At 36.4% G+C, this 16459-nt stretch overlaps 1 protein-coding gene across 1 annotated transcript in view; it reads left to right on the forward strand.

Annotated features, from left to right (window-relative positions):
- adam12a (ADAM metallopeptidase domain 12a) overlaps positions 1-16459 on the forward strand; it is a 130044-nt gene that overhangs the window by 103951 nt on the left and 9634 nt on the right. Inside the window, exons 12-17 of the mRNA XM_028476005.1 lie at positions 4435-4612; positions 7889-7978; positions 9413-9608; positions 9707-9815; positions 10923-11121; positions 13276-13353. Coding sequence (XP_028331806.1) covers positions 4435-4612; positions 7889-7978; positions 9413-9608; positions 9707-9815; positions 10923-11121; positions 13276-13353 — 850 coding nt within the window. The remainder of the gene's footprint in view (positions 1-4434; positions 4613-7888; positions 7979-9412; positions 9609-9706; positions 9816-10922; positions 11122-13275; positions 13354-16459) is intronic.

Raw genomic sequence — 16459 nt, forward strand, 5'->3', positions numbered from 1 at the left:
TGTGTATTTTCCAGAAAAATGACAAGGGTGGGGGGGAGCAATACTTTCATCCATAACTGTAACTCGGTACGTCATTGACTAATAGATCTTTGTGAAATTGAATAACTCCTCATTTACATATCTGAGTTTCATCCAGGTCAGATCCGTGTTGCTAATTTCATTGCGACTGTTGAACAACAAAGAATAACTGCACATTTCTGGCAAAGAAGAAGAATATTTGGCACTTGGCGGAGGTTTGCGCTCTCTGGGTGCTCGTGTTGGATATAATTTCAAATGCATTGATGAATAACTGAATTATCTTTGATTCATGGTATAATACCTGACTGCTTGCCTGGTTTTCAGATCAACCATTTGTCCGAAGGCTGCATATCACAGTCACCACGGGACGGAAATGGAAATATGATGAAATATTCTGAACGCAAAAAGGATTTGGTCCAAGCTACCGTAAAAAAAAAAAAAAGAAAGAAATACCAACTTGGCCAACTGAGCAACAGGATCTTCCTGAGCATGCCTTGTTTAATTGGGTCCATTGGGAAATCAATGTAGAGAATGCACCTCAGTATCTTCCACATAGGCCAGACTACATGGCACCGCGTCCCAACAGCAGATCATATCACCTAATGCATGGCCCTGAGGCTCGGACTCCAGCTGCACCAAGGAATCTGTCAAATTCATGAAAACATGTAATAAAGGGACTGCTGTCCTTGCATAAAAAATATTCATATTTTGTCAGTCGCCATTAAATCCATCAAGAAAACCAAACTGTCCAGCATATAGTCCTTGGTTAATGTTATTACAATCACTATTCTCTCCAGATATGTTTTTTAATGCGTGATAGGAAAGGAAAAAAAGAGTGTGGTGGCAGATGTGTGCCTGGAGGGGACGACAGATTGGACTCACATGCCTGATGGTTGTTTTTACAGCTCAAGAAATGCAACATTGGCTTTTTGTGCCGGTTGTGTTTGATGGATTTGACAACAGTCTCTGTGATGTGCACCTCAGAGACGGAACGTGAAAGAGCAAACCATTTCTATCAATATGTGGAAGGTTAAATACAGCCTGTTGTTTTGGAGCAAAAATCCCAAATTGTACAATTATTATTCATGTCAATATAATTATATATAAAGTACATTTGTTACCTATTTGCATTTTTAATAGTGAAATTGTTTCACATATATTCATTACATTTTGCTTAGAACACTATAAATAAAATATCAGACAATCAATTGAATGCAAAAAAAAACTTCCTGTTGGAAATTTGATTTGATTTTTATTTATTTATTTTTTTTGCCAATAATTTGCCAAGAGATTTTTGAAACCGATCCAGAATCAGTTTATTGATCTGGTTCCCCTCCAAAATTTAAGGGAATTCTTCATTGTGTAAAGTCTATCTTTGGTTTAAACTTTGTCAAAATCCGTGAAGTGTTTTTGAGACAATCCTTCATACGAACATTCCACCGATTAATAAACGCTGGTGAAAGTGTTACCTCATCCAAGAGGTCATAATGTTCCTTTAACTGAAGTTTAGAACATCTGTTTTAGGATGTTAGAGCTGTCTTTTTTAAGGTTAACAGCCATAATAAGTTGACGCACTCTCTTTGACACAGCAGGGTTGTCTGAGAACTCTCAGCACTGCAGTATTATCCCAGCGTGGGGCAGGTCCGGAGGTCGGACATAGACCTGGAAGTGATTCCTTATCACGGACCTCCCACAGATCCATTAAAGCCTTGTTTGGCTCACGCTCCGGGTTAGTGATTGCATTTGTGCAGCGCATCAACTACCAAGTGCTGCACATCAAAGGCTCACTGCCAAGAAGTGTCTGTAACTTAGAAATGCACAGATGAACAGCGGAGGTACAACAAACGGGCAGTACACTGTACATTTTAGGACATCCTCAGGTCTCAGAGTGAGGTGTCGGGTATCATTTATCAAACCAAACGCAGTCACGATTCAGCAAAACCTCCGTCAAATGAAACGCCGTCAAATGACACGGCCTCAGGCTTCAACATAAGTTGTCAGTAATGCTCAACATGCGGCTCTTTGTCTTAATTTTTAATTATTATTGCCCTAGAAAACCTTAAAAGGGGGAAACTTTTTAACCACTTTTTACCTATTTCCTTTGGCTGTTTTGCAATTTCATTTGTTCAATTTTTGCCCTTTTGCCAATAAATATCCCTTTTTTTTCCTTTTTGACACTTTTGTCAAATTATGGTTCCCAATAAATACAGCTTATTTCCTTTTTTCCCTACATTTTGCCTCTTTTTGTTCCACGTTTTTGCCCTTTTTCACTATTGTTTGCCACATTTTGCCCATTAAAGCTACCCTTTGCCATTACATACCACATAGCTCTTCTTTATTTGGCCACTTTTTGGCTAATCTTGACTGGTTTTTGCCCATTTCAGTCACTTTTCACTCTTTTCTTGCCATGTTTTTGCCACTTTTGGATCATTTTTGGCCACCTGTTACCATGTCTACCTCCATTCGCTCGTTTAACAAAAAAAAAAAAAAACATAGCTGACCTGCACACTTTGGGTCGACGGCCCACCAGGAAGATGCCCGGTATGCCAGATGGCCAGTCCATCCCTGCCCTAGGGCAGAGGTAAACACTAGTGTGACCCAATACAGATTCACAGCCTTTTTATTCAACACTGTAACCCAACTTTTAATGTAAAACTGCATCGTCTTAATTTGGTCACGAGCTCCAGATGTGCCAGCAGTACGTGACCAGGCACTGCTTTACTTGCCGGTGGGACTGCAGCTGCTAAATGCCATCCCGCCGTAATGCACCATTGCCTTTTCATAACCATCATTCGTCCTCCTACCCTCAGACTATTGCAGGGTAGACCAATTATTTCTCTATTGCCTCTCATAAAGAACAGCTGGATCCCTGAGCTGCTCGTGTATCTCAGAGTTATGAAGAAATACAAGGGGGGAAGGAAAAAAAAAAAAACAAGGATGTGAGTGTTTGTCATGCATTGCCCAAGCTTGTAATTGAAGAGCAGGGCTGACTTCATGGAAATTGAATGAATTCATCATCAAAGGAGGGGGTTCGAGGGGTGAAACTTGAGCGAGCAATTTGGGTTCCAGCTTCAGGGGTAAAATGGGAAATCAACAACAGCAGTTTGGAGAAGGAAGTCACCAGCAAGCTGAAAGGCAAAGCTTTCAGATGTACATGACATGGAAGGAAGCAAGAGAATGGATACACACACACACACACACACACACATACAGAGGACAACTTCCACAACCTGTTAACAATGACGTGAGCCAATCAGAAGGTCAAAAATAAACACATTTTATATTAACACAAGCTTCGTTGCATAAAAAATCCACTTACTCACACTTACGCTACATATTTTTTATTCATAGGATGTCACAAAATCTTCTCTGTGGAACGACACTGTATTTCCTCATTGTGTGCAACTTTCTGTGTGCTAAGTCGATAATTATTTTGTGTGTCTCCCAAAGTAAGTGCATAGAATTAGAGGAAAATACAAAAAAGAAAACGGCATACCAAATTACAGAGCAGAGAGAAAGTGGTGGAAAGGGTTTAAAATTGCGGAAAATGTCTTGAAAGTGGAAAATCTGTGCAGAAAAGGCATTGAAATTTGATGGAGAAGTGGGTGAGTAATGTAGCATAAATGCATTAAAAGGAGCAAAAATATGGCAACAGAAAGTGATGAAAATAGGTTAAAATATGGCAAGTTTGGTGTAGCTGCAGAAAAAAGTTACAAATAAGCAAAAAAGGGCTCAAATTGTTAAAAAAAAATAGTCTTCGTATCTTGAAGGCATCTGGCGACCCTCTCCCAGTGTCTCGCAACCCCAAATGGGGTCCTGACCCCAAGGTTGAGAACACCTGGACTAGATTATGCACATACTTATTCATTTATTCCCTCTTCTTGTTCATTGTTTTTGTGCATATTTTTAGAATATGCTTGTTTTATATTCAAAACCAAGCAGAAAATCAAATACAATCCATACAAATCTGTCCGGATTTTATGCACAATATGTCATCTGAACTTGATAATACCAGAGAAAAGCTGAACAAAGTTACATGATGTTTGTATCAAAGTATTTGGCTGCAGAGAACACTCACTCTTGTCCAGAAACACATTTTTTCTCAGATTTTGCGTGCCGTAATTCTTGCAAAGGAAGCACTTTTTAAGGTAATGATGCACTGATCTCATAAAATATGTGGGATCACATCTCCCAGCACAGACGGGGGTTACAGGGTCCTTTGCTGCTCACATGCTGATGGCGCTTTAGAGAAGCTCATGAGCTCTAGTGCTTAATTGATTTTGTGATTAGCAGCAATTAGCGCTGATTACATCAGACTCGAGGGGTCTCATGTGGATTTCAGCCATCCTTATTTTCTCTCCCGCTTGGTGTCATTCACAAAAAACCCTGTTTTTTGTTGTTTTTTGTCCTTTGCAGGTACCCGTTCCCCACGGTGTTCAGCAGCTGCAGCAAAAAGGACCTGACGGCCAGTTTTGAAAAAGGCGTGGGCATGTGTCTGTTCAACATGCCCGAGGTGAAGGTGCTGTACGGAGGGCAGAAGTGTGGCAATGGCTACGTGGAGGAAGGGGAGGAGTGTGACTGTGGAGAACTGGAGGTGAGGAAGGAGTCTCTGAGGAGCCATAAATTATAGTTGATGATGCCTTCATGCACCTCAGAAAAATAATTACATGAGAGCGAGCAAACCACAGAAGACTCTAGACAACAATACATCAAGTGTTTGTCTCGTTTTTAAAGTTAATCAGCCATTCCAGAGCACAGAGAGTGTTTAAGTTTACGTTACAGTTAGACTAGAATGTGGCTCTTGGCTCAGCTTATGCCATTGGGGATGGTGCAAGAGTTAGTGACACGTGTTGAGTTATTTCATTTAAATTTGAATTTATTTTGGCAATAATAAGAATAGAAACAGAATAAAAAACACTCAAATGTCCAACTAATTAGCCAAAATGATGATATCACAAAAAAAATAATTAGGAAGCTAATATCACAATAGTGTCAAAAAATGTGATAATTTCTATATATACAGTTTATACATACACATCAAACATATATACAGCACATACATGTACACACACATATATATATATATATATATATATATATATATATATACACATGATGTACATGACATGTACACAATATTCATATTTTACTGCTTAATATACGCTACTACACAAATTTCATCAATTGAATTTTAGATGATACAAAATATAGTGGAAATATTGAAATTCATGATATACTCTGTCACAATATATACCTTTTATTATGTTTATTGAGTATTAATATATTTTATACCAATATATATATAAATTATTGCTGTCCTAGGCAAAATTGTTGCTCTTCTTCCTTCTACTTACTAATGATACATGATTTAAATGTGCATGTTTGCATGTGCTCCTCCTATACGATTTAAACGACACCAAAAACCAACACTGAGAGAGAACGACGCCAACAACACACAAAAATGACAACAAGAACACACAAAATACGAGAAAAATATACCAAATAATAAAAAGAAAAGACAAACAACAACAAAATACACAAAATGACACCAAAAACACACACAGTAAGAGAGAAAATGACTTACTATTACCAGCAACACACAAAAAAACAACAAAGACACACTAAATGAGAGAAAAATACACAAGATCACTACAAAACACACAAAAAGAACAACAAAACAAACAACAAAATACACAAAATGACACCAAAAACTCACAAATGGTGATAGAAATGATCAAAAATGATTCAGGAGCCACTAAATACTGTTTGATTCCACTTATTATCAGTCATTCATTCCCATCATTATGCTCTATAGCTGTTTTTTTACAGAATTTTGAGTAAAATGTTGTAATCGGACGAAGTGGGGACATGGAATCAGTAATAAAAAAATAAGTTTGAGAACCGTTGCTTTAAAATAAAGAACCAGGACAAGCTGCGAGGTCTGAGCCATTAGTAGCGATAAATCTCTCCCTAGAGTCCAGCTGCATCATGTGACCTCAGGCTGGATCAGACAGAACCTTTCTGCACCGTTATCCGTCCTCATTATATTAGAAAAGGAGAGTCCTTTTCTTCACTATCACAGGTTACTTCTCTCCAGCCTCCTTTGGCCTCAGAGACCATGGGAAAGGTCCTTAATGGTTTCCAGTCTAATAGAAGTTCTGGAAGGCCCATCATATAATCCCTGTCCTCCCTCCTTCCCTCCCTCCTCACTTTTACATGATTCACAGTGTAATGGCAGCACAGAAAAGGCAGATCCCCGGGGGTCCATCAAGCCGCCCTGTGTCTGAGATCATACATGAAATGCGTCACACACTCTCACGCGTACATACTCAGAGTGCATCACAAGCACTTAGCCTCGATTGAATTCTGGGCTCCATTTGTTTTAAAGGGTAGACGTTTGCTGATTGGGCCGTTTCTCCATAACGGCCAACATAAAACAGCTGCTCCTCCGTAGTGAGATGGAACTGTTGCAGTGCATTATCTCCACTGATGCTGGTGTCTCTCTACACAACAGCAGTGCATAAAAGTGATGATCACCTTACATTATTGTACTTGAATACATTTTCTTCATTTACTGTTAGTAATAAAATCTGTCACTATTACCTGTGACCAGGGTTGGAGTTCATTACATTTTTCAGTTACAATTAAGAATGTCCCGATACAACTTTTTCACTTTCGATACAATACCGATGGTGCAGCCTTGAGTGTTGGCGATACCGATAACGATATGATATCAGCGCGAATCGTACATACTTTTATTACTTATTTTGTTGTGTGGAATGTTAGAAAAAGCTTGATTATTTAAAAAAAAAAAAACAGACCCATTTATTATGAACTAATGGATTACATATAATTAACCTTTTAGAATGAGAATATTCTATGATTGAATAAAATAAATTATAAAATAAAATAGAAGATATTGAAAAAATAAATAAAAAAAACAACATATATTATTTCGGAGATTTTAGATGCAGTTTGATGAAATTCGATTTTCATTTTCTGGCTGATATTGGACCGATATCTGATCACGACACCCCTAGTTACAATTGCATTTTCAATTACCCATGTACAATTACTATTCAATTACGATTACAGTGACAGTGCATTTTTTCCAATTACAATAATTTTTTTGCTCAGGAAGTCAATTACAATTATGTTCTTAATTACTAAAGTTCAATTACAATTAATCACAATTACTGAGCCTGAAATAATTAACCTAATAAAAGTTAACCTTCCTGTTGTTAGCTTTCTGTTAGCATCTCTTATGATAGCGGGTTCTAAATCAGCTTTAAAAAACACTAACAACAAATATCTATCATATCATTTATTTCCTATCTATTGGTTACATTGCTAGGCTTCCTAATCTATGAAAATATAGGTTTTAATATTTTTGGTGTAAATGTCATCTGAACCCTTTTTGTGTCAGTATACCCTTTGATTTATATATTTATTTTCATGACAATTACAAAGTAAATTATTGAAACTCGATTGCAATTTAATTACGATCATGACGGCAACAGATTTTTTTAAAATTACAATTAAAATTATAATTACGCCATAATTGTAATGAATTATCAATCACAGTTATAAATGACCCCAACCTTGCCTGTGACGATTGCTACATATACACGAGTCATAATTTTTAAACAGAACCATCATTTAAAACGTGTTCTTATTCACTCCTAATGCAAATGTGACCCCAAAAACACATCCAAATGGTGTTTTCAGTGAGTTAAAGCTGCAGTATGTAGAATCGTGAGACTTGTATAGACACAACCAAGCTCCCCCAAGCTTTCCTTGCTCCGTCTTCTTTCCAATTTACTTCACAGTTTCCATTGTTTGCATTCTTCTGCTTCTTTTCTACTTGAAGGAATGTTTGAATCCCTGTTGTAATGCGACTACGTGCACTCTGAAAGGAGATGCTGTCTGTGCTCATGGGCAGTGCTGCCAGGACTGTCAGGTGAGCACAAACACAATGGATTTATTATTGTTTAGTATTGGCATTTGCTTACTTTTTTTTTAATTCATGTTGAAGTGTGGATTTTAATTGTTTAAGTGATTTTAAATAAATTAAAAAGGAATCTTTATTTGTATTGTCAACTTGTCAAAAAGTTAATTAGAATAAAAATTAAAGTAATTAACCTGAATCTGATCCCTGAAACTAAGTGTAAGTGTAATTTACTGTACATAACTGGATGATAAGTTTTGTTGAAGGTTAGTATTTATGGTATTTATTGTATTGTATTATAACTTAGTACTGTCCATATGTTTGTGTTAAATTGCTTTTATGGATGAAAATGAGCTAAATTGTTAAATCTGGTATATTTACACATGTTGTCCCTTCCAAATAAACAAATAATAAATACATTTGCTGCCATGCACACACACGGTCAAAAGCTGAAGACACGGAGCACCAACTTCCTTATCAAGCCTTTCACAGTAAAAGTCACAAATTCAGTTATTGATTACTGGTATACAAACAACCCACACTTTTTATAACAATATCATTAATAAGAGCTTAGATTTGGTTTGATTTAAAAAAAATTGTATGACTGACAATATCATATTAAGAACAAGCTTCATAAGTGTTCATAATTCCAGTGATCAGCAGACACCTCTGAAGAAGACTGGCAGTTGACAGTCGAAACCTTAACATATTATACAAACTGTTTTCATTTATTAATCACTATCACACAGGAGGTGATACCCTTATTTCTAATGCAAGGGTCACCAACACGGTGTCTGCGGGCCCCAGGTAGCCCGCCTGGACCATGTGAAGGGCCCTCAGGAGCTCTGGTCACCAATAAACTCCATAAAATCTGATTTACTTTCCAGGATTCAAACTCACAAAGATAAATACATATGAAAGATGTAGTTAGTACTTAATAAAGTTAAATACTGCTGCAGGTGATACAGTTTTAGTATTAAATTACCATCTTTAAATGTTTATTTTATCTGAAACACTTAAATGTTTATTTTTAGTGTTGCAGATTTGGTGTGTGGGCTGTGGTATATTATATTTAATATAAAACATGACAATTGTTACATTTTACAAATGTGTTATAGGATTAGTTAAAAGTTGTTTGTTAGTACGGTAACTAGTAAAATAGGAAGGTGATAATTTTCTATTAAATGTAATGGAAATTGAATTTCATAAATTAATAGAAATACAGTGTTCATGTTGAAACTTCAACATTTTCTACTTTTTTAAGTTACTTCGAATCTTCCTTATTATTTTACCCTCTAATTAAAGAGAGATTGGTGACCCCTGGTCTAAAGTAAGGCTTCAAAGAATGAGGTGGATCTGTACAAAAAGAAACAGATACTACTACCATAAATCCTCCTCTTTGTTTCTGATGACCTTCTACTCTTTCCTTCTCCGTTGGATTTGCAGCTAAAGCCGTCAGGGACACAATGCAGAGAATCCAGTAACTCCTGCGACCTGCCGGAGTTTTGCACCGGCACCAGTGCCCACTGTCCTCCCAACGTCTACCTCCACGACGGCCACGCCTGCCACAACGTGGACGGATACTGCTATAACGGCATGTGCCAGACTCACGAGCAGCAGTGCATTACACTGTGGGGACAAGGTTGGAGGAAGAAAAATAAAAAATAATCTCTGTTGTTGCCTTGTGCCAACTGTGAGTTTGTCAAAGGTGATGATGAGGTCATTTACTGTGTTTTGCAGGAGCCAAGCCAGCCCCGGGCATTTGTTTTGAAAGGGTTAACTCTGCAGGTGATCCCTATGGTAACTGTGGAAAGGATTCAAAAGGCTCCTTTGCAAAATGTGAAGCGCGGTGAGTCCTGATGTTGCCACAGAAACCAATAGGATCATTTGTAGAAGGAAAAAAAACCCACTGAAATTACAAGAATTTTATATTGTTACATTGCCCAAAACTTTTATTTTGACAGAAAAGCAAAATGCACCATGGGGCTCAATTATATTTTTCAGTTTTCAATTACCCATGTTCACTTATGAGAACAGTGACCAGCATTTTTTCTTATTACAATTAATTTTTTTGTACTCAGAAAGTCAATTAAATTTGCACTCTCAATTACAAAAGTTCAAATACAAATTTTCACAATTACTGAGCCTGAAATAAATAACCTAATAAAACTCAACCTTCCTGTTGTGCTAGCTTTCTGTTAGCATCTCTTATGATAACAGCTTTAAAATAACATTTCTCATCATTTCTTTCTGTTCTATTGATTACCTTGTTAGGTTTCCTAATCAATGAAAATATTAGTTTTAATATTTTTTTGTGGGCGTCTGAGCCTTTTTTGTGTCAGTTTAGATTTTTTTTTTTTTTTTTTCAAATGGTAAAATGTGGGAAAGCTTTATATGAAATATATTTTTAATAATTGCTTACTACATATGTGTACAACTGTAAATAAAACTGTAAATTGACATTTTTTATAGAATTTTCATGGTAATTACAATTACAAAGTCAATTATCTAAACTCAATTACAATTTAATTACGATTACAACACCAACAGATTTTTAAAATTACTACTACAATTTATGGCAATTATGCCATAATTGTAATAATTATCAATTCCGCAATCATATATATATATATACACATACACACACACACACACACACACAGTATCTTGACCCCAACCCTGCTGTATTTGTTTTACAGTTTTACTTTTAGTGAGTTTGCAAAACTGACCAAAACGAGCTGATATTATGAAAAAACATGTCCTGAAACGTGGAACTCTTACAGGTTTTTATCCCTGAAAGCTTCAAACCCGACATCTGAAAGCAGAACAATCAAGCTGCCTGTTTCTGAAGCCTGTTGGCAAGACCGACAGCGTGGGATTATTTAATTGTATGCAAAAAAATGCAAACAACAATTTCTCATTGGAATCCTTTTTTGTCTTTCTTCCGTGCTTTCAGAGATGCTAAATGCGGCAAAATCCAGTGTCAAGGAGGAGCTAATCGGCCAGTAATTGGCACCAACGCTGTTTCCATAGAAACCAACATTCCCCTGCAGGATGGAGGGAGGATACTGTGCCGTGGTACCCACGTCTACTTGGGTGACGACATGCCTGACCCTGGCCTGGTTATGACGGGGACAAAGTGTGGAGACGGAACGGTGAGAGTTGGGATAAATCGATGCACGATTATGAATTTTTGATCTATATTTTACCACTCGTTTGACTGATATCAGGGTTCTCACCAGCGCTGTTGAGTGTAGGGGCCCTTACGGTGCGTTTTCAGCAATGTACGTGGTATTTTCTGTGGTTAATTCCTGTTTTAATTGGCACTGTCGTAATAATTGTTGGACACAAAAGAGACATCCAGGCGTGCACGGGTTGTTTTAACTCTGAATAACACAGAAACACATACATCAGCCGCAAAATAGACAGTGGTATTGGCACTAAGGCCACTCAGACAAAACATCTTTGGACAAAACGTATTGTTTGTCTGTATATTTGTACAATGTAATGCAATGTATGTTGTTTTTGTTATGTTTAATGTTAAACGTAAAGGACTAGGGATGTAAACCACACTAGCATTTCTTTGCCAAAACCAGCATGTTTACATTACTGTATTGTGTACGTTCATGGGTCATTCTATGTCATTTGAACACAAGAAGCTGTACCTCATAAAGTAGGAATTAAAGAAAAAAAAAATTGTTGATGATAATTTTCTGATGCAATGATTTTTTTTCCAAAAATTTTTAATGTTACTGGTGAACTAAAAAAAAATAAATAAATAAACAATAAGTGATTATAAGACACGGAGCCAAGCTACAATGACCTCATGTAAAGAATTTTCAATATTTGCGAGTAGTGAAATAACTCAAAGTTGGGGTCCAAAATAAAAATTAAGCTGCATAAAGAAAAAATGTTTTATCTTTATACTATAAATTAAAGCAAAGATCACATTTTTCTTACATTCCCACATGCAGTTAGGGGCCAAAATAGTAATATACAGTATATAATTAAAAAAAAGTATTTTTTAGGAATTCAACAGACTGTCACCCAAGAACTAATGCATATATGTGACTAATCATTAGTGATGTGAACAGTCTATGTTCATAGCTCTAAGCTGATGAAATTACAGGGAGCTGAGGCATATGCTAAGTTGTTTACGGAAGACAGAAACATGTTCCAGCCCCAAACCCCGACAAACTTTTTACCAATTTTGAGGAGCTGGCATGTCCACCAGATAGAATGTATAACAGATATTTTTGTATATTCTGAGAGAGTAGGTGGCGCTGTATTATTATACCTAATTTTAATTTCCTATGTGATGTAGTTCCTGAGATATTAGAAGCTGAAAATGTAGGAAAAATAAGGACGCGCAGAAATTGCACAAAAATCAACACATACCCCCCTCACTAAATTGGCCATATTTCAAAAAGGATTAATCCAATCAAAAAAATAATTACAAGCGGCATATTGAATAATTACAGAGCAATTTGGTAAAAAATTCTGAATTTTTTGAGTCCGAAGTTCGTAGAGCATTTGTGGAATGACCCTAATGTTCTTCTAAAAAAAAAAAAAAAAGATATTTTTCGCCCTAGACATCATCTACTTTCTGCAGTGGAATTAACATAAAATTTAAATCATTAGTACATTTTAACAAAAAGAAATAGTACAGATAGTCTAGGTACTACAACTACCAACTATATAAAATACATAAATTTGACTGAAGATTGTATAATTTTGGCTGAGAGTTAATTGACTTTAAAAGGGATATTAAACCAGCTGTGACTCACATTTAGTAGAGTACCATTGGTGTGAGCAGGCATAAAAACTAAATTAATATGCCACAATTAACAGCTTGGAATCGAGGACGTAAAAATGGGCTGTTGAAATAATGTGACTGAAATGTTTTATGACGTTCTTCAGGCTTTGTCCTCATTATGCGTAACTGAAAATGATTCACATGCCTGATTTTACCAACTGTTAGTCAGTCTTTTTTTCTTCTCGCCTCTCAGTGGTCATTAGTTTTATATTATTGGTCATTTCAATGCTCTTTTTTCAGATTTAACTGCGATGAGTCGTGACATTGCTCTCCCTGTCCACTTCTGTCAGGCACGTCTTTATGCAGTGTCTTTAAAAAAAAAGCTATTTTAATAACTTCGGCATCTTTGAGATCATTTCTGACAAATAATCTAAATTTAAGGCTGAAATGTTTCGTCTGAAGGAAATTGAGAGAAAAGCTAAAATGGATCATACCGTATTTTATGAATAAGTTTGAGCTTATGAGGGAATATTTAATGTTTGTCTGATTTCAGATGTGTCTGAATCGTCAATGTCAGAACGTCAGTGTCTTCGGCGTTCATGATTGTTCAGCCAAGTGCAGTGGTCGAGGGGTAAGTACTTTATATTTAATCATTTTTAAATTAATTTTAGATCAGTGGTTCTCAACCCTTTCAGCCCACGGCCCCCAAAATGAACATAAACATTAAAGAACCACATTTATTTATTTATCTGAATAATATCCATTGTTAACCAGGAAGTTTATTATTATTTACGCCATAGTAAATATAGTCATCTTTAAGATGTAAATCATTGTTTTAATCAGAAATAAAATAGGTTTAAAGTGACCAAAAAGGGTGGAAAAGGTGGTGAAATGGGATTTTAGGAAACGAATGAGCAAATTAGTGTCCAAAAAACAGACAGAAAAAGTGGCAAAAAGGTGTCAATATTGAAATAATTAATTTAAACTGGCAAATAATGGGCATGTGAAATTGTGAATTTGGCTAAATTGGCAAAAATAAACATGAAATATAGCCACAAGTGGTGATAAACGGCATTTGCCGCGCCGCGTTCACCAAATTGCACCGCCTTTGATGTGCCGCCTTTGATGTGCCGCCTTTGCTGTGCAGCCTTCGATGCGCTGCCTATGAGAAAGACATAATATAACAGTGAATTTTATACTATCAATGCATTATTATTGATTTGTTTAGACAGAAATGTACTATTGAGATATAAACTTAGACATATTTATGATTTTTGTTGTACTAACACATTCAAGAACAATGCTGGAGTTGTAGTAGTAGTAATAGTAGCTCCAGGAGGAGTGTGCCACGCAAAATGGAGAGAATCGCGATATAAAATAACACGAAGTTAGTGAAAAATTCAAAACATTTTTGATTTTTTTCCCCCCATATTTAATTATCTTTACTCTGTAGGGGGCGCTAACTCAGCAATTTCCGTATTTCCACATTGAGCTGGTTTAGGGCCAGGAGTTTGACAACTGATTCACATTTGATGCAAATTGGAGTTGGTATGTGCAAATGGGAGCATTTTCTAAAAATTTAATATTTTGTCATTTTTGCCCAAAATTCACGGCTCCGCCCTGCAAACACCATAAAAGTTATCAAAAATCCATGGATCACTTTCAGTGTCCCACTTCTCTAGATGATGGCGGAAAAAAGGGTAGAAGTGACACTAATGGGTCAACATGTGACATTTGGTGGGAAAAGTGGTGGAAAGGGTTTATAAGTGCAGAAAGTGTCTTGAAATGGAAAAAATGTGCGGAAGAGGCATTGAAATGTAATGTGGAAGAAATGGGAGTAATGTAGCAAAAATGGATTAGAAGGAGCAAAAATATTGCAAGAAAAAGTGATGAAAATAAGTTAAAATATGGCAAGTTTGGTGTAGTGGCAGAAAAAGGGTAAAAATAAGCAAAAATGGGCTCAAATTGTTCAAAAACGTCAACGCAAAGCGGATAATTAACCCGCCAAGAAGCGGCCATGTTTGAATTTACCTTCATTTGCAACACAAATTAAAAACAAAATGCATTTTAGAAAGGAGGCAAATACTATCCACCTTCAGAGTAAAGGCTGCCAGGATTTGTGCTGAAGCGCCCTTGAGCAAGACACTAAACTACAAATTACCTCAATGTAAACCAAGCTCCTCACCAGTTTAAACACAAACTTGTGTTGTAATCTGTGGCACTCCTTACTAGATAAATAAAGAATCCCAGCAATGGTTACAATGAATGATCAAGTCCAGTCAAAACCTAGTAGAAAAGTAGTGCAAATGTATTGGAAATTGGAGTTTTTACCTGAGATTCTTCAGCTCTAAAGCTGGTTCTTTATTGTCTTTATTCTGTAGAAACAATTCAGTTTGTTTTCCTGCATATACCAGTGTGCTATAGGAGGAGAGACTGGAATGAGACCACACAGTATATACGGCCAGGTTTGTGGGTAACTTGATACGTTATACATACATTGAAGGTAATTGGGTTGTTGGATTTCCACAGGATTTGTGTGTGTGCTTCGTTGCATGTTATTTGTTTCAGAAACACACCTATTGAATAGGTTGGTATTTTTCTGTAGCTGTAACCTTGAGTGCAGCAAATCTGCTTTTTTTGTTTTAAAAAATGAAAACATGTCTCAAACTTAATAAAAAGTCAGAATGTGTGTGTGGCTGATCACAAAGACAGTAAATAAAGTGTCATATGTTGGTCCAACAGTCCTGTAAAGTCAATGTTTGGGGTTTTTCCTAAAGATTATTAGTGGATTGATTGATTTTCAATGGATTATGTGTAAGTACCGAGTCAGCAGACACAAAGAAATCACGGTTTCTTTCTGGAACACATTTTTTTTATTATTTATTTATTTTATTATCTCTCTGGTCTTCCTGTCGTGCAGAGATGATAAAGTCTGGGAGGATTCCCTCTCTGGATAATGTGGAACAGGCGGCGGCCTCGTTCCAAGGCAACATCTTGATCTAATCTGAACGTGTGGGGGGGTGGGGGGGTGCCCTGTCCCTGCGAGGACTAACATCCTTTTATTTCATTACGTAAACCATTCCTTGGGTTTTTATAGAGCTGCCTTAACTGGTGCTAGACAAACAACTATGGCCATTAAACAAACCAGAGTGTTAATTTTAAAAGACAGTTACAAGTGTTTCTTTCTTTATAAATGATAAGGGAACAAAAAGAGAGTCACAGCAATATATATTCTGGGACCATCCATTGAATTTAATAACTCACGACCACATATTTCATCCTGAAACAGGACCACACAGAGACATGTGAGGATTCACCACTTACAGTATATCACACACAGTCTACGCTGCCTTTTACAACCATTTCACATTCAATTTTAAAGAATAAATGCAGAGAAAAAAAAATCACATTTGTCCCTATCTAAAACAGGGCTTCTTTTTTTAACAATTCAAGCCAATTTTTGCTTATTTATCGTTTTTCTGCAACCACACCAAACTTGCCATATTTTAACCTATTTTCATCACATTTTTGCTAATTTTAATGCATTTCTACCACTTCTCCATCAAAATTCAATGCCTTTTCTGCCACTTTCAACACATTTTCGACACTTTTAAACCCTTTCCACCACTTTTCCACCTAATGTTGCATATGTTGACCCATTATTGTCATTTTTAACCTTTTTTCGCCATATTTTATGCTTTTTTTGCCTACCTAACCACATTCACGATTTGTTATGC

This window comes from Gouania willdenowi, chromosome 19 (assembly GCF_900634775.1).
Source record: "Gouania willdenowi chromosome 19, fGouWil2.1, whole genome shotgun sequence".
Lineage (NCBI taxonomy): Eukaryota > Metazoa > Chordata > Actinopteri > Blenniiformes > Gobiesocidae > Gouania > Gouania willdenowi.